Source organism: Pleurodeles waltl, chromosome 11 (assembly GCF_031143425.1).
Source record: "Pleurodeles waltl isolate 20211129_DDA chromosome 11, aPleWal1.hap1.20221129, whole genome shotgun sequence".
Taxonomy (NCBI): domain Eukaryota; kingdom Metazoa; phylum Chordata; class Amphibia; order Caudata; family Salamandridae; genus Pleurodeles; species Pleurodeles waltl.
Window position 1 is genome coordinate 20,091,027 of NC_090450.1, and position 20,493 is coordinate 20,111,519.

The 20,493-nt window shown below is 48.2% G+C and overlaps 1 protein-coding gene across 3 annotated transcripts in view; it reads right to left on the reverse strand.

Annotated features, from left to right (window-relative positions):
* The window catches only part of IQCG (IQ motif containing G), a 75,842-nt gene that overhangs the window by 10,861 nt on the left and 44,488 nt on the right, over nucleotides 1–20,493 (reverse strand). For all 3 annotated transcript variants that reach the window (XM_069212852.1, XM_069212850.1, XM_069212851.1), the window contains exons 8-10: nucleotides 13,075–13,236; nucleotides 11,456–11,530; nucleotides 10,546–10,677 (exon numbers count right to left, since the gene is read on the reverse strand). In XM_069212852.1, the coding sequence (XP_069068953.1) occupies nucleotides 10,546–10,677; nucleotides 11,456–11,530; nucleotides 13,075–13,236 (369 nt within the window). The remainder of the gene's footprint in view (nucleotides 1–10,545; nucleotides 10,678–11,455; nucleotides 11,531–13,074; nucleotides 13,237–20,493) is intronic.

Sequence of the window (20,493 nt, forward strand, 5' to 3'; positions counted from 1 at the left end):
GACCACGCCAAGGGTGGGCAGGGTCCCTCTCAGAAGAAAGGGGGGTAAGGGTAAACAGGGGGAGTTCTCTAAAGGGCCGCAAACTGATTCCCTGGGTAAGGATTCCCAACCCCCCAGTGAAAAGAAGCCATGGTTCTCCAAAGGGAAGCCAATGGCAGGTGGTCTCCCACGTAAGTGCTATGCATGTGACGAGGTGGGTCATGTGGGGGGGGTCCAGATGCCCCAAAAGTACACTGGCACCCACTGGTGTGCCGTCCCAGGGTTTGGTCAGTGTAGCGCTTGGGGAGGAGTTGGTTCCAGGTGGGTGGGCGCCAGCTGAAATGGCTCTTGTCTCACTAGGGGACAGTGAGATGGTCCAGAGAACCTTTGTGCCTGAGAACACTAAGAAGAACAGGCAGTGGGTGACCATCAATGGACAGAGGGTGGAGGCTCTGAGAGACACAGGAGCCAATGTGACTACAGTGAGGAGTCAGCTGGTGTCTGAAGAGCAGATAGATCCCCTGGTGTGAGAAAGTAGTCTCTTTCTAGCCTTGTTACCCCCACTTTTGGCCTGTTTGTGAGTGTATGTCAGGGTGTTTTCACTGTCTCACTGGGATCCTGCTAGCCAGGGCCCAGTGCTCATAGTGAAAACCCTATGTTTTCAGTATGTTTGTTATGTGTCACTGGGACCCTGCTAGTCAGGACCCCAGTGCTCATAAGGTTGTGGCCTATATGTGTGTGTTCCCTGTGTAGTGCCTAACTGTCTCACTGAGGCTCTGCTAACCAGAACCTCAGTGGTTATGCTCTCTCATTTCTTTCCAAATTGTCACTAACAGACTAGTGACCATTTTTACCAATTTACATTGGCTTACTGGAACACCCTTATAATTCCCTAGTATATGGTACTGAGGTACCCGGGGTATTGGGGTTCCAGGAGATCCCTATGGGCTGCAGCATTTCTTTTGCCACCCATAGGGAGCTCTGACAATTCTTACACAGGCCTGCCACTGCAGCCTGAGTGAAATAACATCCACGTTATTTCACAGCCATTTTACACTGCACTTAAGTAACTTATAAGTCACCTATATGTCTAACCTTTACCTGGTAAAGGTTAGGTGCAAAGTTACTTAGTGTGAGGGCACCCTGGCACTAGCCAAGGTGCCCCCACATTGTTCAGAGCCAATTCCCTGAACTTTGTGAGTGCGGGGACACCATTACACGCGTGCACTACATATAGGTCACTACCTATATGTAGCTTCACAATGGTAACTCCGAATATGGCCATGTAACATGTCTATGATCATGGAATTGCCCCCTCTATGCCATCCTGGCATAGTTGGCACAATCCCATGATCCCAGTGGTCTGTAGCACAGACCCTGGTACTGCCAAACTGCCCTTCCTGGGGTTTCACTGCAGCTGCTGCTGCTGCCAACCCCTCAGACAGGCGTCTGCCCTCCTGGTGTCCAGCCAGGCCTGGCCCAGGATGGCAGAACAAAGAACTTCCTCTGAGAGAGGGTGTGACACCCTCTCCCTTTGGAAAATGGTGTGAAGGCAGGGGAGGAGTAGCCTCCCCCAGCCTCTGGAAATGCTTTCTTGGGCACAGATGTGCCCAATTCTGCATAAGCCAGTCTACACCGGTTCAGGGGACCCCTTAGCCCTGCTCTGGCGCGAAACTGGACAAAGGAAAGGGGAGTGACCACTCCCCTGACCTGCACCTCCCCTGGGAGGTGTCCAGAGCTCCTCCAGTGTGCTCCAGACCTCTGCCATCTTGGAAACAGAGGTGCTGCTGGCACACTGGACTGCTCTGAGTGGCCAGTGCCACCAGGTGACGTCAGAGACTCCTTCTGATAGGCTCCTTCAGGTGTTGCTAGCCTATCCTCTCTCCTAGGTAGCCAAACCCTCTTTTCTGGCTATTTAGGGTCTCTGTCTCTGGGGAAACTTTAGATAACGAATGCAAGAGCTCATCCGAGTTCCTCTGCATCTCTCTCTTCACCTTCTGCCAAGGAATCGACTGCTGACCGCGCTGGAAGCCTGCAAACCTGCAACATAGTAGCAAAGACGACTACTGCAACTCTGTAACGCTGATCCTGCCGCCTTCTCGACTGTTTTCCTGCTTGTGCATGCTGTGGGGGTAGTCTGCCTCCTCTCTGCACCAGAAGCTCCGAAGAAATCTCCCGTGGGTCGACGGAATCTTCCCCCTGCAACCGCAGGCACCAAAAAGCTGCATTACCGGTCCCTTGGGTCTCCTCTCAGCACGACGAGCGAGGTCCCTCGAATCCAGCGACTCTGTCCAAGTGACCCCCACCGTCCAGTGACTCTTCAGTCCAAGTTTGGTGGAGGTAAGTCCTTGCCTCACCTCGCTGGGCTGCATTGCTGGGAACCGCGACTTTTGCAGCTACTCCGGCCCCTGTGCACTTCCGGCGGAAATCCTTTGTGCACAGCCAAGCCTGGGTCCACAGCACTCTAACCTGCATTGCACGACTTTCTAAGTTGGTCTCCGGCGACGTGGGACTCCTTTGTGCGACTTCGGGTGAGCACCGTTTCACGCATCCTCGTAGTGCCTGTTTCTGGCACTTCTCCGGGTGCTACCTGCTGCTGAGAGGGCTCCTTGTCTTGCTCGACGTCCCCTCTCTCTCCTGGTCCAATTTGCGACCTGCTGGTCCCTCCTGGGCCACAGCAGCGTCCAAAAACGCTAACCGCACGATTTGCAGCTAGCAAGGCTTGTTGGCGTTCTTTCGGCGGGAAAACACTTCTGCACGACTCTCCACGGCGAGAGGGATCCGTCCACCAAAGGGGAAGTCTCTAGCCCTTTTCGTTCCTGCAGAAACCTCAGCTTCTTCTGTCCAGTAGAAGCTTCTTTGCATCCACAGCTGGCATTTCCTGGGCATATGCCCATCTCCGACTTGCTTGTGACTTTTGGACTTGGTCCCCTTGTTCCACAGGTACCCTAGATTGGAAATCCACAGTTGTTGCATCGTTGGTTTGTGTCTTTCCTGCATTATTCCTCTAACACAACTTCTTTGTCCTTAGGGGAACTTTAGTGCACTTTGCACTCACTTTTCAGGGTCTTGGGGAGGGTTATTTTTCTAACTCTCACTATTTTCTAATAGTCCCGGCGAACCTCTACAAGGTCACATAGGTTTGGGGTCCATTCGTGGTTCGCATTCCACTTTTGGAGTATATGGTTTGTGTTGCCCCTATCCCTATGTTTCCCCATTGCATCCTATTGTAACTATACATTGTTTGCACTGTTTTCTAAGACTATACTGCATATTTTTGCTATTGTGTATATATATCTTGTGTATATTTCCTATCCTCTCACTGAGGGTACACTCTAAGATACTTTGGCATATTGTCATAAAAATAAAGTACCTTTATTTTTAGTATAACTGTGTATTGTGTTTTCTTATGATATTGTGCATATGACACTAGGTGGTACTGTAGTAGCTTCACACGTCTCCTAGTTCAGCCTAAGCTGCTCTGCTAAGCTACCATTATCTATCAGCCTAAGCTGCTAGACACCCTATACACTAATAAGGGATAACTGGGCCTGGTGCAAGTACCCCTTGGTACTCACTACAAGCCAGTCCAGCCTCCTACACCTGGTACTTCACCAAGTAGTTGCAGTGGACAACTCAGAGCCCCTGTGCAGAGTGGTGCCCTTTGAATGGGGGAGGGGGGGGTTCCTTGAAGGTAGCTCTAAGTCCAACCATGCCTGCTGATTGTTTGCTAGGCTATGACCTGGAGGATTCCCCTTGGAAGGAGGTGGAACACAAGTCTCACTTGGAGATGTTGGGTCTGCCTGGGTGGGTATGCGTATCCACCCGGTCAATGGCAGTCCGTCAGGGTGGTCAAGAGCCCCTCGAGCCTAAAACAGTGGCCCAGGGGACTGCCAAGAAGAGGAAGGGCAGGCGGCGCAGGAACCGGCCCCAGAAGTTCCCACGGTCCGGGAGGAGGCAGAGCCTGAGGGTGACGTTCCGGAGCCTACAGGGGAACAGGTGGCTGAGCTGGGGGAGGTCCCTGAGCTGTCGCAGTGGCAGCAGGAAGGGGGACCCACCAGGGAAGCATTCTGTGAAGCACAGAAAACTTGCCCTACTCTGGAGGGACTGCGGCAGCAGGCGGCAGCCCAGGTGGCTGGCGAGGAGCCCAGTACTCACCTGATCTATTGGGAGGATGGCCTCCTGTATAGTGAGCCTAAGGTTCCTGAGCCTGGGTCAGCTCTTATGCTGGTGGTACCCCAGTGCTTCAGGGCCTTCCTACTGGAGTTGGCTCATGATGTGCCTTTGGCAGGACAAGACCTATAAGAGGCTTGTCTCCCACTTCTATTGGCCCCAGATGCACAAGCATTCTGCTGCACACTATATGTCTTGCCCAACTTGGCAGGCAAGTGGCAAGAGTGGGGGGAAATGTTGGTGTCCCCTCCAACCTTTACCTGTGGTTAGTACTCCCTTTGAGAGGGTAGGTATTGACATTGTGGGGCCTCCTAGTAAACCCCCCCCCCCCCCCCCCCCCCGGGATGTATTTAGCTACATGCTGGCTTTGAGAAACCAGACTGCCCGCTTCAGGAGTCTCGCACAGCAGAACCTAGAAGCAAGCCAGGAGGATATGAAACGGTGGTAGGACCGGCATGCTACTCTGATCGAGTTTCAACATGGTCATAAAGTGTGGGTGATGGTGCCAGTGGAGCCTAGGGCACTCCAGAATAAGTGGACTGGGCCATTTGACGTGGTAGAGCGCAAGAGTGAAGTCACCTACCTGGTGGACTTGCAGTCTCCAAGGAACCCTTTAAGGGTCCTGCATGTCAACCGCCTCAAACCTCACTTTGAGCGGACTGAACTGTCCATGGTCCTTGCGACAGATGATGGGGTGGAGGAGGAGAGTGAGCCTCTTCCTGACCTCCTGTCTGCAGGAGAAAAAGATGGGTCTGTGGAAGGGAGTGATCCTCTCCCCCTCCCTGACTGAAGAGCAGCAGGGTGACTGTCGCCACGTGTTGGGACAGTTTGCCTCACTGTTTTCCCTGATCCCATGGGTCACACACCTGTGCACACATGATGTGGACACTGGGGACAGTACACCCATTAAACAAAATGTTTACAGGGTTACTGACAGGGTCAGGGCTTGCATTAAGGATGCCGTATCCAAAATGCTAACCCTAGGGGTTATTGAGCACTCCAGCAGTCCTTGGGCTAGCCCAGTGGTATTGGTCCCAAAGCCTGCTGCACCTGGAGCCACTCCGGTTCTGTGTGGACTACCGGGGACTCAATGTGGTCAGCAAGACTGCCGCACACCCCATCCCCTGAGCTGATGAGCTCATTGACCGGTTAGGAGCTACCAAGTAACTCAATACGTTTGACTTAACATCTGGGTACTGGCAGATTGCCTTAACTGAGGGGGGCCAAGGAGAGGTCAGCATTCTCTACCCCAGATGGACACTTTCAATTTAAAGTCCTGCCATTTGGGATGAAGAATGCCCCTGCCACCTTTCAGAGGTTGGTCAATCAGGTGTTGGCTGGGCTGGATGAGTTCAGTGCCGCCTACCTTAATAACATTGCGGTGTATAGTTCCACATGGGAGGAACATCTGCAGCACCTCTGGAGAGTGTTAGAGGCCCTGCAGAAGGCAGGCCTCACTATTAAGGCAAGCAAGTGCCAAATAGGGCAGGGTTCTGTGGTGTACTTTCGACACCAGGTGGGGAGTGGCCAGGTGGCACCCCTACAGCCTAAGATCGATACCATTCTGGCTTGGGAGCCTCCTAAGACCCAGACTGAAGTGAGAGCCTTCTTAGGTCTCACAGGATACTACAGGAGGTTTGTCAAGGGATATGGTACCATTGTTACCCCCTTGAATGAATTTACTTCTAAGAAGCAACCCAGGAAGGTGATCTAGACAAAGGCTTGCCAGACCGCTTTTGATGCGCTGAAGGCTGCCATGTGCACAGCACCTGTGCCGAAGGCACCTGACTACTCCAAGGAGTTTGTTGTGCAAAGAGATGCCTCAGAGCAAGGTATTGGAGCTGTACTCTCACAGCCTAATGAAGAGGGCCTAGATCAACCCGTAGCCTTCATTAGCAGGAGGTTACTTCCCAGGGAACGTAGGTGGAGTGCCATAGAACGTGAAGCGTTTGCTGTGGTCTGGGCACTGAAGAAGCTAAGACCCTACTTGTTAGTGACTCATTTCTGAGCTCAGACCAACCACAGGTCCCTCAGATGGTTAATGCAGATGAGGGGTGTGAATCCAAAACTGTTGAGGTGGTCCATTTCCCTACAGGTTTAGAAAAATAGGAAATATTTATCTGAACAAAACAACAAAAATCCACAATACACAAGTCAAGTTATCAATTAAAAAGCAAAAAGAGTCTTCATGTTGTTTTAAACACACACTAACACTGTTAGTATGAAAAGGTACCTTGGGTGCATTAAAAATAACCCCGCACGGGCGAGAGTGCATCAAAAAGGGCTTGCGATGCGTCGATTCGGTCAGCACTGTTGGGTTTGGGCAGACCTTGCATCGTTTTTACACACCCACCGGTGTTTGAGTCGGAAATCCAGCCGTCCGATGATCTGAAAACCACAAAGCGCGGGTTGCGATCTCACCAGCCTCCGTCAGCGATGCTGTGCGTCGTTTCTCCAGCCCCGGGCGTCGATCTTTGGGTCGCGTTGCAGGCGAGCAGCGATTTTCAGCCACAAAGCCGGTGGCACGTCGATTTTTCAGCCGCAGATCGGAGTCGCGTCGATCTTTTCTCTGCACAGCGTTCTGTGCATGGATTTCTTCCTCTTAGGCTGCCAGCTTCTCCTTTCAGGGTCCCAGGAACTGGATGGGCACCACTTGGCAGAGTAGGAGTCCCTCCAGAAACTCCAGGTGCTGGCATAGAGAAGTGTTTGCTGTCCCTGAGACTTCAAACAACAGGAGGCAAGCTCTAAATCAAGCCCTTGGAGATCTTCACAAGATGGAAGGCACACAAAGTCCAGTCTTTGCCCTCTTACTCTGGCAGAAGCAGCAACTGCAGGATAGCTCCACAAAGCACAGTAACAGGCAGGGCAGCTCTTCTTCCTCAGCTCTTCAGCTCTTTTCCAGGCAGAGGTTCCTCTTGGTTTCCAGACGTGTTCTAAAGTCTGTGGTTTTGGGTGCCCCTCTTCTACCCAATTTCTCCTTTGAAGTAGGCCTACTTCAAAGCAAAGTCTCTCTCGAATGGGAAATCCTGCCTTGCCCAGGCCAGGCCCCAGACGCTCACCAGGGGGTTGGAGACTGCATTGTGTGAGGGCAGACACAGCCCTTTCAGGTGTGAGTGACCACTCCTCCCCTCCCTCCTAGCACAGATGGCTCATCAGGAAATGCAGACTACACCCCAGCTCCCTTTGTGTCACTGTCTAGTGTGAGATGCAACCAGCCCAACTGTCAAACTGACCCAGACATTGAATACACAAACAGGCAGAGTCACAGAAATGGTATAAGCAAGAAAATGCTCACTTTCTAAAAGTGACATTTTCAAACACACAACCTTAAAATCAACTTTACTAAAAGATGTATTTTTAAATTGTGAGCTCAGAGACCCCAAACTCCACCTGTCCATCCGCTCCCAAAGGGAATCTACACTTTAATCAGATTTAAAGGTAGCCCCCATGTTAACCTATGAGAGGGACAGGCCTTGCAACAGTGAGAAACAAATTTAGCAATATTTCACGGTCAGGACATACAAAACACATTACTATATGTCCATTTTGTAGTGTTTTCATTAAGTTACTGTGTGTGTGTTGGTACAAATACTTTACACCTAACACTCTGAAGTTAAGCCTACTGCTCGTGCCAACCTACCAAGGGGTTATGCAGGCGTTAGCTGAGGGTGATTCTCTTTTACCCTGACTAGAGTGAGGGTCCTTTCTTGGACAGGGGGTAACCTGGCTGCCAACCAAAAACCCAATTTCTAACACTCTAGCAATCTCAAGGTGTTCTTTTAGGGGGTAGTATGGTCAAGCAGCCTTAGGCTTATCAGAGAGGAGTGCTAGGCATCTGCAAATACACACAGTCAATAAATGAGACACAAAACTCAAGAAGGAGAGCCACACCAATTTACAAAAATAACAAGTATCTTTCTATATGTTTAGGCACTGTTATCCTATGGAGAGAAGAAGAACAACTGCATTCAGGAATAGTGTAGCGACCTATGAAGCCAATCTCCTGGACTTTAGGTAAGTATTTGGCCAGAACTACACCAACAGGTCACAGCAGGCAGCACTGGGGCGGCCGGGTACAGAGGTGTAGTACAACATTGGGTGTCCAATGTTACTCTATGGGGATCGGTTTGGTCGAAAAGTTGCTGCAGGTGAGGACTGCGGATCTAGTTGGCGGGAACCAATAAGTGGGTCCCATTCTTGTGATGTCCGGGGACGTGGGGGGACACCTCGGCTCCTCTTCTCCACAAGCCTGGGGCGATAAGTGCAGAGGTGTCTTGAGGCATCAGGTCTTCCCCACTAGAGCACTCACGGTTTAGGGGGCCTGCGTGCAGAAGCTGCAGGCGACGTCAGAGAGGCCACAGTGGGCAAGTCCAAGGTGGGCTTTGTCTCTGGAGGGCTGGGGAACCACGCTTGCACTGTTCGTCCACTTCAACTCGGGCTGTGCGGCAAGTGTGCAGTGATGCTTTCAGTTGTTGCGTGTCTGATGGACTGGAGTCCTCTCAGTTCTTCTTGGGGTGCCTGCAAGATGCAGGGAAGCAGCTCTGCTGTTCCACTGGGGTTACTGGGTCTTTTTAGAAGGCAAGCAGCCCTCCCAGGCTTTGGAGGCACAACAGCTGCTGGACAAGACAACTTTGGTGCAATTATGCACGAGAAGCCGGCAGGCCAGCACGGATGGGTATAAGTGCTTCTTCCTTTGCTTTTGCTGCTCTTCAGTGTCCTTCTTTGTAGATCAGCAGCAATCTGCCTTCCTGGTGCTAGGGGCTCCTCTAAATATTAGATTTAGGGGTGTTTTGGGGAGTAGTCAATGGGCTGCTTACCCTTGGGGTCACTACACCCCCTATATGACCACTTCCTGTGGAAAGTGGGTATAACTGTGTCCCAGAGTTCCTAAATCTGCCAACACCAAGATGGCAAATTTCTAAATGTGGGCTCCACATGAGGCAGCACACCCTAGGTGTGGGACTGGCCTGAGGGGTTGTCACCTCCCTGAATACTAAGTTTCCTGCCTTCTCAGGTGCCAAATGGACCTTGGGGCAGGAGAGTTGGCATCCCTCCTTTAAAGGAAGCCTGCTCTGCATACCAAGGGTGGTGGGCTTCTTTGAAGCTCCCCTGTCTTGGAATGTAGATTTACAGGTCATTCTGTTAGGTGGGGTGTGTAAACACCTCTCCCAGAGCAGGCTTTTGCCTCTGACAGCCCGAGAGCAAAGGCTCTCACCCTGGGAGGTCAGAAGCATGTCTGGTGGTGGCAAGCTGGCTGAAACTTGTCAGTCTGCACACCTGTAGTTGGTAGGGTTTCAGGGGGCACCTCTAAGGTGCCCTCTGGGTGCATGTACTAATATATCCACCACTGGCATCAGTGAGGGTTTGTTAATACAAGATGTTTGGTACCAAACATCCCTGTTTTCAGTGAAGCCATCATGTAGCTGGGCAATCAGCACATGTACTTAAAATGGCTTTCCTGTTCACTCACTATGTCTAAGAATCAACAAAGACATAGCAGGGGCATATCTGGTCTTGCAGATATTACCTCACATGTAATATAATGCACCCTGCCTTAGGGCTGTAAGGCCTGCTGTAGGAGCGACTTACATATATTGCATGCAGTGTTAGAGGACATGGCATATAGGCTATATGCCATGTAATGGTTTTACATTTAGCTGCACCAAGCAACGCAGCCTGCAATGGCAGTCCGTGTGCTAGTTGAGGGGTCCCTGAGGATGGCACAGTACATGCTGCAGCCCTTGGGGACCCTCTTTGGTACCAATGCTTTAAGTACCAAAGGTATTGCCACTTAAGGAAAGAGATGCAGCACTGGGGGCCTGGTTGGCATGAACCCAGTGCACTTTCAGTTGAAATTGCATCAAATACAAAACAAAAAGTGGGGGTGACTGTGTCAAAAATGGGCACTTTCCTAGAGAAGCGCTCCACTCATCCCTCTGCTCTGAGCGACGCACAGGCCTTGCCAGTATTTATCAAATTACTGTGCCTTCAGGCCACTGTAGTGCTGCTGAAAACAACATTTTGTGTCTCTGTTCCACATCCAGTACCTACTAGAAGATGAATGTCTGTGAGAGGACCATGAATTGTCTGTGAGATGATCACAAACTGTCTGTGAGATGACTATGAATTGTCTGTGAGATGGCCATGAATTGTCTGTGAGATGACCGTGAATTGTCTATGAGATGGCCATGAATTGTCTGTGAGATGACAATGAATGAGTTGACCATGAATTGTCTGTGAGATGACCATGAATTGTCTGAGTTGACCATGATTTGTCTGTGAGATGAATATGAATTGTCTGTGAGATGACTATGAATTGTCGGAGAGATGTATTTGAGCTTCCATTAGGGCCGTTCACAGCTGGATGTCTTTCAGGGCTCCATTTCACATTACCTGCTTAGCTAGTTCCTGTAGGGCAGCCAGATTGTTTGCCTTGTCAGATTTAAGGGCATTCAGTTCCTGCTGTTTGGCCTCCGTGTCCTTATCGTACTTCTCCATCCAGTATTCCAGCTTTTCTTCCAGCTCCTGGTAGAAGAATATATTGAAAGTTCAATCAGGGTGCACTTGTGATATACCACACAAGCAGAGGGGGGTGGGGGATGGGGGGGTGAGTGAATGTGTCACTGGATATCACTTAATTTTTTTAAATAATGTCAACCTAAAACCCCCATCACCTATAAACCAAATAAGAAATACTCCACAATCTAGAGAGAGTTTGGGGAGGTGCCTGCAACACCACAATACAGACATTCTTCACGGAGAAAGCCGAAGAACCGAACAGCCACAACAGCGGTTTTGCCGGTCACTGAGGTCTTTGAGCAGGGAAATGGGAATAATAAAGAGGCATTTTGAATGGGAGGACTTGGTTTTTAGTAAAGCCTTTGATGCTGTTTCAAGGAGAATACTCCTAGAAGTGAAAGAGCTACACAACAAGCAGGGCGTAGTGCTGCTGGGCATTAGTGGGGACTAGAGGAAATGCAGGAGGGCCCCTACATAGATGCACTCATCAAGTCTCTGGACCAGGATCTGGAAGAGGAAGGTAGATCTCTTTACAGGTCATATACCGAGACTTGCAAAGACAAGTGATGCTGTAACTCACAGGCCAAGATTTAATACAACGTGAAGAGTGGTCTGTCATTGCTACAAAGATTCATTTCAGCAATGTCAATCTTTCCGGGTGCAGATGCCCCGAAGAGTGGGTCACAACGGGGCCCTGGATGCTGTGGAAGAGGACACACATCTTGTCTGCCATCTCTAGGGACCTCCAAAGGGCGCAGCTGTGATGATGCAGGTGAACACTCACGTTCTGAAGTTGCCGGAGGAAGTTTTCAATCTCCATGTGAACTCGCATCTCGTCATCAGATTTCTCCTTTAATTTCTATGATAAAACATGAATGTTAGAGATCACTCAGAAGTAGTAAATAATCTGTACTTCCCTCCCCACCCTCGCCCGTTTCCTGCCCCCTTGCTAAGCCTATCCCATCTCACCCCATAGCACACACGTGACCTTAGTTTCCACCTCAGCAAACTACCACTCTTTTCCGTCAGTCGCTCTTTCCGCTGCCTCTCCACTTCAAGAATCTTCAACCCTTACTACGTACTCTCCTGCCTCGTCTTCCTACTTCATTGATTGGGTCTGTCTTTACCCCTTGGTATCAGAGCTGGGATGCTTAGATACCACAGATTCAGGAAAGCCTCTCCTAGCCGGTCCTCCACGCCACCCACTGCAAGGTACTTCTGGCCCGGTCATGGGTACCGGTTGTTTCCGTATGGAGGTGGAGATGACCAGGGCTACTGCTGCCTTTTTAAAACTGCGGCAGATTGTTCTTGGATCCTTTGCCTCACTAATAGACATTGCTGCATGACAAATAATTCTGGATGGAATATTCCTAAAAGCCATGCTGATTTATAAAGTCACAATCAATGTACATCAATGAGGACTCCATTGTATACGTTTTTTAAGCAAGACTGCTGCACCCAAGGACCTTCTCCCTCCTAGGAGAAATTCTTGCTCAGTGCGGCTTCTCATGGCGTGGTAGTTTAAGAGCACAGGAGTAGGAGGATAAGGAGGGCTTTTGCAGCTAACTCCTCCAATGAATCGAACTCAGTGCTAAGTCTACCAATGCTGCAACACTCGAGCTTCGCCTTTTGCAGGATGGCATAATCAGACGATGCAATCACACAACACTTGTGTTGTTGGCACCCAATAACATTTGGGTCAATTGTTCATTAAATGGTGAGGGAGACTGTAAATGTGTATATTGGCACAAGCGTGCACCACTGTTCAGTGGAAGAGTTTGTCAGACTACTTCTCTGCTGGTTTCCACACTAAACAGAACAGGGGATGTGATAGGCATATGAGACTAACATAATACCTGCAAAGGTGTCAGCTGGATTAAGAGAGAGAGAAAACTCTAAAGTGTCAACAATCCATGGTTCTGTTGACTTTATTTCTGAAAGCTTTTAGTCCGAACGGTGTTCCACCACAAGCTACTTCATTTCATGGGCTTGGCGGAGAGGGGAAGCTACAATACCTTTGTATACCTCTGCCCATCATGGTCTCTGATCCATTTAGCTCAGGTATATTTGTGGAGAACAGATCGTTTGTTGATGGTGCACAGAAATGTAGAAACTGCCTTCTTTTGGCAGACACACCCGGTTGACCCTATGTGCACACCAGCCCCATACTTCTGCAAGAGGTAGAATGTGGAAACCAAGGGTCATATTGGCGCCCAAGTATCTTGACCTGGGTGGAGTTGGTTGCGATGTAGTTGATGATGTAGTAAAATATCAAACAAGACGTGAAGCAACACTTGGTTCACAATATTAGAGGAAAAGGAGATGCGAATGAAGGTGATCTTTTTGGAAGCAGGAAACGTGTACACCCCAACACAGGCGTGCCGTGCCAGTGACTTTGCTTACCCGCAACTCGTCCTCAAGTTCTACCTCTGCTCTGCGTCCTTTCTTCTGGACCTGGAGGACCTGCAACTCTGCATCCTTCTTCACGTACTTCCCCTCCATGCTAGTTTTTGCCTTCATTTCTTGAAGCTGATCCTTCAAGTGGGCAATCATCTCATTTCGATTCTGAGAAATATATAAAGAGGTCACTTCTACAGCGGTGCTGCTCTGACGGAGCTCACCAGAATCCTTCCCCCCAACAACAGGAATGCCTCCTTGCAAGCAATGTTTGTATCCCCAGTGTTTAAATCGCCATAATTTCCTGTGAAGTGGTAGGCCTTTACTTAAACGTTGCTGTTATGCATAATAGCTCTCCCTACCGTTTCTGAGTGGTAGTACACAAAATAAACATCTAGATTGACTATTTAGCCATTGCATTAATCTTTCGCAACATATCAGATATGCCTTTTGGGTGTGAAAATCAGTCAGAACAGTTTGCTCCATCAACTCACTGAAGCAAAACTTTAACATCTTTATTGCAATTTAAACAGGCATTTGCATGCATACAGTTCAGGGTCTGCTCATCGGATGCACAACAATCTATAGTACACCTTACTTCATAATATCAATCTTCATGAACAAGGGCCTGATTTAGATTTTGGTGGACGGGTTACTCTGTCACAACAGTGACGGATATCCCATCCACAGAAATATAAGAGGACCAAGACAAGCCAACTCTTTAAGTGTACTGCCCTCTAATCAGTTCAAGAAACAGCACACTCAATCAACCGATGCAGCCCTCAGTTCGATGTATTTGGTTGAATGCATGTCATGCCAAGATATGTCCTCCCAACAGATGTGCCTTGTGTCATGGGGATGGTAAAGCAATGAGGTTGCAGAAGAGCCCACCACCCTACAAATCTTTCATTGGCCGGTACCCATCGCCGGATCCTATCAGCTCCATCCTCGTCTCATCACAGGGTGGACCTGTACCATGAAGTGATACTTCGTGCAAAACATATGCAATGTTCTTTCCAAGTTTGGTGTCCTCGGCCCTCTCTTAACCTTCATTTGTTGCATCATGATGTCTGTCTCTGCCCACATCAAAATGTCAGGTTTCCATTTTGTGAAAAATCTGTCTCCCAGATGACTTCCAGGTCATTGTGATATATCACCCAGGCAAATGCAGTGTTATATCTATGAACCAGCTGCTTGCCTTTTGTTCCTGGGCAGTGGGAACAGTCTCTGTAAACAGAGCTCGGGTGCACCTGAAGTGCCCGGACTGTTTGTACTGTATAATTTACTGCCAGTAGGGTGTTAGGGTGCATCACTCGCGCAGCATGTGATAGAACTTTGCTTTTTACTGAAGTGCATCTGGGGCATGCCAGCTTTGCCCCTAGGCAGCATCTGCTCAGTTTCATGGGGGTGAGGTATATCCTATGAACAATATTAAACAGTATACATTAAACAGTGGGTGTTCCAGGACACCCTGGTGGTTCCATGCATAACTACATCATGGTCTACATCAGTGTCTTCCCTATCCAAGTCAGCTGTCCATTTCTCCAGAGTCCTCCAGTGAGCACCGGACTCGGTCACAAAGGCCTTACACAGTACTGTAATCCCTCTCCGGGCCTGTCTCGGTGTGTGTGGGTGTTCCATATCCAGTTCCTCCATAGTTTCCTCAGAAGTCCACTCACCAGCCCATAGGCTAAACATTTACCTCTTTCGATGTCATGATCTAGTGCTAATTCTAGGAACCGTGTAACGTGCCCTTCCCCTTAATGATCTGCTGTCCTCTTCAGTCCATTATCTCCCTACAGTGCTGTGCCCTGTATCTCCTGAACGTCCCGCAACCGCTGCAAGGGAATGCCTGGTGCACAGGTATAACCATGTGTGTTCTGTGTGGTAGTCTTGCCCAGCAGTGACTTACAACTCTCATTACGCCAGGCATGTGGCTGATGAGCTCCTTCAGGTTGATCAGGATCTTGAATACGTCTCCTGTCTGAGAAAACATGGGCTGCACGGCTCAATCACAGGTGTCTGCAGCCATTCTAGGATCTACCCAAGTTGGGCGGCTAAATGGTATAATTGAAATATACAGCACTGTTGCTTCCTACCTCGGCTTGATATATATATATATATATATATATATATATATATATGTTTGATGGCATGTGTAGCTACAGATACACATGCTGTGCACATCCCGCCATCTGGTGTTGGGCTCGGAGTGTTACAAGTTGTTTTTCTTCGAAGAAGTCTTTTCGAGTCACGAGATCGAGGGACTCCTCCCATTTCGACTCCATTGCGCATGGGCGTCGACTCCATCTTAGATTGTTTTTTTTCCGCCATTGGGTTCGTACGTGTTCCTTTTCGCTCCGTGTTTCGGGTCGGAAAGTTAGTTAGAATCTCGGAAAAATCGTGGGTATTGTTTGCGTTCGGTATCGGGTTAGTTACAACAGATCGACACCGACTTTTGAAGAGCTCCGGTGGCCCTTCGGGGTTTTTTCGATCCCCCGTCGGGGCCTGGTCGGCCCGGCCACATGTCTCTTCAAGGCTGATGGAACGGACCCCATTCCGCTTCTGCCCAAAATGTCATAACAAGTATCCGTATACAGATCAGCATCTGGTCTGTAACTTGTGTCTGTCTCCAGAGCACAAGGAGGATACCTGTGAAGCCTGTCGAGCGTTTCAGTCGAGGAAGACATTAAGACACCGAAGAGCGAGAAGACTGCAGATGGCGTCGGCGCCGACAGGACAAGGGCGTTTCGAGGAGGAAGAAGAAACCTTCTCCATCCAGGAATCGGACTCGGACGAGCTCGATCCCGAAGAAACGCCGAAAACCGTGAGTAAGACGTCGAAACATAAAACTCACGAGAAGACAACAAAAGCCCAGGGGACGCCACCGCCAACAGGCCATGGCTTAACCCGAAAAATAGGTGACCGATCATCGGCACCGAAAAAGGGCACGCTTGTGGCGAAGTCATCCGACTCCGGTCGAGATACCACCACACAGCAATCTCGGGCCCGAGACAGCGGCTTCGAGCAGATTCGGCACCGAGACAGTGGCACAGAAATGGGTCGGCACCGAGACACCGCGACGCCGAAAATAAAGAAGGTTTCCTCGGAGCCCAAAAAGGCGACCGAAAAGGTTTCGATTCCGAAACATCCAGCCTCGGACCCGAAAACAGGTTCCTACACAGAGGAACAGGGATTGTCCTCCCAGATGCAAGGACATAAGTTCGGAGAAGAACTTGAATCAGTAGAGCCAGACTACACTCAAAGAAGGCTCCACATTCAAAAAGACACAGGGAAGATAAGCACTCTTCCCCCAATTAAGATGAAAAGAAGACTTGCCTTTCAAAAAAAGGACAAGCAGCCACAGGCAAAGGTGGCAAAATAAACAGCTCCACTACCATCAATGCACACATCACCGGTAGCCACTCCACCACTGATGCAATCCCCGACTCATACTGCAATGAGTCAAGATGATCCTGACGCATGGGACCTTTATGATGCTCCTGTATCAGGTAAGAGCCCAGACTGTTACCCTGCGAGGCCGTCGCCACCTGAAGACAGTACATCCTACACGCAGGTGGTCTCAAGGGCAGCTGCTTTTCATAACGTCACCTTGCATGCAGAACCAATTGAGGATGACTTTTTGTTTAATACACTATCCTCCACTCAGCCAATACCAAAGCTTACCTATGCTCCCGGGAATGCTAAAACATTCCAAACAAATATTTCAGGATCCTGTAAAAGGCAGAGCCATAACTCCAAGGGTGGAGAAGAAGTACAAGCCACCGCCAACAGACCCTGTTTATATTACGCAGCAATTAACACCAGACTCTGTGGTTGTCGGGGCAGCTCGCAAGAGAGCAAACTCTCATACCTCGGGAGACGCACCACCTCCAGACAAGGAAAGTCGCAAATTCGATGCTGCGGGTAAAAGGGTTGCAGCACAAGCAGCAAACAAATGGCGCATTGCCAACTCACAAGCACTTTTGGCGAGATATGATAGAGCTCATTGGGACGAAATGCAGCATTTCATAGAACACTTAACCAAAGAGTTCCAGAAAAGGGCACAACAAGTGGTGGAGGAAGGACAAAGTATCTCCAATAATCAGATACGGTCAGCAATGGATGCAGCAGATACGGCTGCAAGGACAGTAAATACTGCAATAACGATAAGGAGACACGCATGGTTGCGTACGTCAGGATTCAAGCCGGAAATACAACAAGCCGTGCTGAATATGCCCTTTAATGAACATCAGTTGTTTGGGCCGGAAGTCAACACTGCTATTGAGAAACTCAAAAAAGATACTGATACGGCAAAAGCCATGGGCGCACTCTACTCCCCACAGAGCAGAGGCACTTTTCGCAAAACACAATTTAGGGGAGGGTTTCGAGGTCAACCTACAGAGGCCACAACCTCACAAGCAAGGCCCACTTATCAAAGCCAATATCAGCGGGGAAGTTTTCGGGGGCAATATAGAGGGGGACAATTCCAAAAGAATAGAGGGAAGTTCCAGAGCCCCAAAACAAGCAGTGACTTCCAAGTCACACATCCCTAACACATAACACCTGTGGGGGGGAGACTAAGCAAATTTTACAAACATTGGGAGGAGATAACAACAGACACTTGGGTACTGGCAATTATCCAGCATGGTTATTGCATAGAATTTCTCAAATTCCCTCCAAACGTCCCACCGAAAACACACATTATGTCAAAACAACATATAGATCTTTTAGGACTAGAAGTTCAGGCATTGCTACAAAAAGAAGCAATAGAATTAGTACCAAACCAACAGAAAGGAACAGTAGTTTACTCTCTGTACTTTCTTATACCCAAAAAAGACAAGAGTCTGAGACCTATATTAGATCTCAGAACATTAAATACCTACATCAAATCAGATCACTTTCACATGGTGACATTACAGGACGTAATCCCACTGCTCAAACAACAAGATTACATGACAACACTAGACCTAAAGGATGCATATTTCCATATACCGATACATCCTTCACACAGAAAGTACTTAAGGTTTGTATTCCAAGGGGTACATTACCAATTCAAGGTGTTGCCATTTGGAATATCAACTGCGCCAAGAGTTTTTACAAAATGCCAGGCAGTCGTAGCTGCACATATCAGAAGGCAGCAAATACATGTGTTCCCGTACCTAGACGATTGGTTAATCAAAACCAACACGCTAGAACGGTGTTCACAACACACAAAGTATGTCATAGAAAGCCTCCACAAACTAGGTTTCTCAATCAACTACACAAAGTCACACCTTCTGCTGTGTCAAACACAGCAATACTTAGGGGCGACAATCAACACAGCAAAAGGGATTGCCACTCCAAGTCCACAAAGGGTTCAGGCATTTCACAATGTAATACATGCCATGTATCCAAAACAAAAAATACAAGTCAAAATGGTGATGAAACTCCTAGGCATGATGTCCTCATGCATAGCCATTGTCCCAAACGCAAGGTTGCACATGCAGCCCTTACAACAGTGCCTAGCATCAAAATGGTCACAGGCACAGGGTCAACTTCTGGATCTGGTGTTGGTAGACCGCCAAACATACACCTCGCTTCAATGGTGGAACCGTATAAATTTAAACCAAGGGCGGCCTTTCCAAGACCCAGTGCCACAATATGTAATAACGACAGATGCCTCCATTATAGGGTGGGGAGCACACCTCAATCAACACAGCATCCAAGGACAATGGGACACTCAGCAAAAACAGGTTCACATAAATCACTTAGAACTATTGGCAGTATTTCTAGCGCTGAACACATTTCAACCCATGATAAGCCACAAACACATTCTTGTCAAAACAGACAACATGACAACGATGTATTACCTAAACAAACAAACAAACAGGGAGGGACATACTCAACACAGTTGTGTCTCCTGGCACAGAGAAAATGGCATTGGGCGATTCACAACCACATTCGCCTAATAGCACAATTTATTCCAGGAATTCAGAATCAGTTAGCAGACAATCTCTCTCGGGATCACCAACAGATCCACGAATGGGAGATTCACCCCCAAATACTTAACACTTACTTCCAGAGTTGGGGAACACCACAAATAGATCTATTTGCAACAAAGGAAAACGCAAAATGCCAAAACTTTGCATCCAGGTACCCACAAGATCAGTCTCAGGGCAATGCGTTATGGATGAGTTGGTCAGGGATATTTGCTTACGCTTTTCCCCCTCTCCCACTCCTTCCATATCTGGTAAACAAGTTGAGTCAAAACAAACTCAGACTCATACTAATAGCGCCAACATGGGCAAGACAACCTTGGTACACAACACTACTAGACCTCTCAGTAGTGCCTCATGTCAAACTACCAAACAGACCAGATCTGTTAACGCAACACAAACAACAGATCAGATACCCAAATCCAGCATCGCTGAATCTAGCAATTTGGCTCCTGAAGTCCTAGAGTTCGTACACTTAGGCCTTACACAGGAATGTATGGAGGTCATAAAACAAGCTAGGAAACCTACCACTAGACATTGCTGTGCAAATAAGTGGAAAAGATTTGTTTATTACTGCCATAATAATCAAATTCAACCCTTACACGCATCTGCCAAAGACATCGTAAGATACTTACTTCATTTGCAAAAGTCAAAGCTAGCTTTTTCTTCCATTAAGATACATCTTACCGCAATTTCAGCTTAACTGCAAATTACGCACTCAACTTCACTATTTAGTATACCAGTCATAAAAGCGTTTATGGAAGGCCTAAAGAGAATTAAACCACCAAGAACACCACCAGTTCCTTCATGGAACCTCAACATTGTCTTAACACGACTCATGGGTCCACCTTTTGAGCCCATGCACTCTTGTGAAATGCAATACTTAACATGGAAAGTTGCATTTTTAGTTGCCATCACATCTCTAAGAAGAGTAAGTGAGATTCAAGCATTTACCATACAAGAACCATTTATTCAAATACACAAGCATAAAGTGGTTCTACGGACAAATCCTAAATTTTTACCAAAAGTCATATCACCGTTCCACTTGAATCAAACAGTAGAATTACCAGTGTTCTTCCCACAGCCAGATTCGGTAGCTGAAAGAGCACTACATAAATTAGACATCAAAAGAGCGTTAATGTACTACATTGACAGAACAAAACTAATTCGAAAAACAAAACAATTATTTATTGCTTTCCAAAAACCTCATACAGGAAATCCAATTTCTAAACAAGGCATTGCTAGATGGATAGTTAAGTGCATTCAAACCTGTTATCTTAAAGCAAAAAGAGAACTGCCTGTTACACCAAAGGCACACTCAACTAGAAAGAAAGGTGCTACCATGGCCTTTCTAGGAAATATTCCAAAGACCGAACTATGTAAGGCAGCAACATGGTCTACGCCTCACACATTTACTAAGCACTACTGTGTAGACGTGTTATCTGCA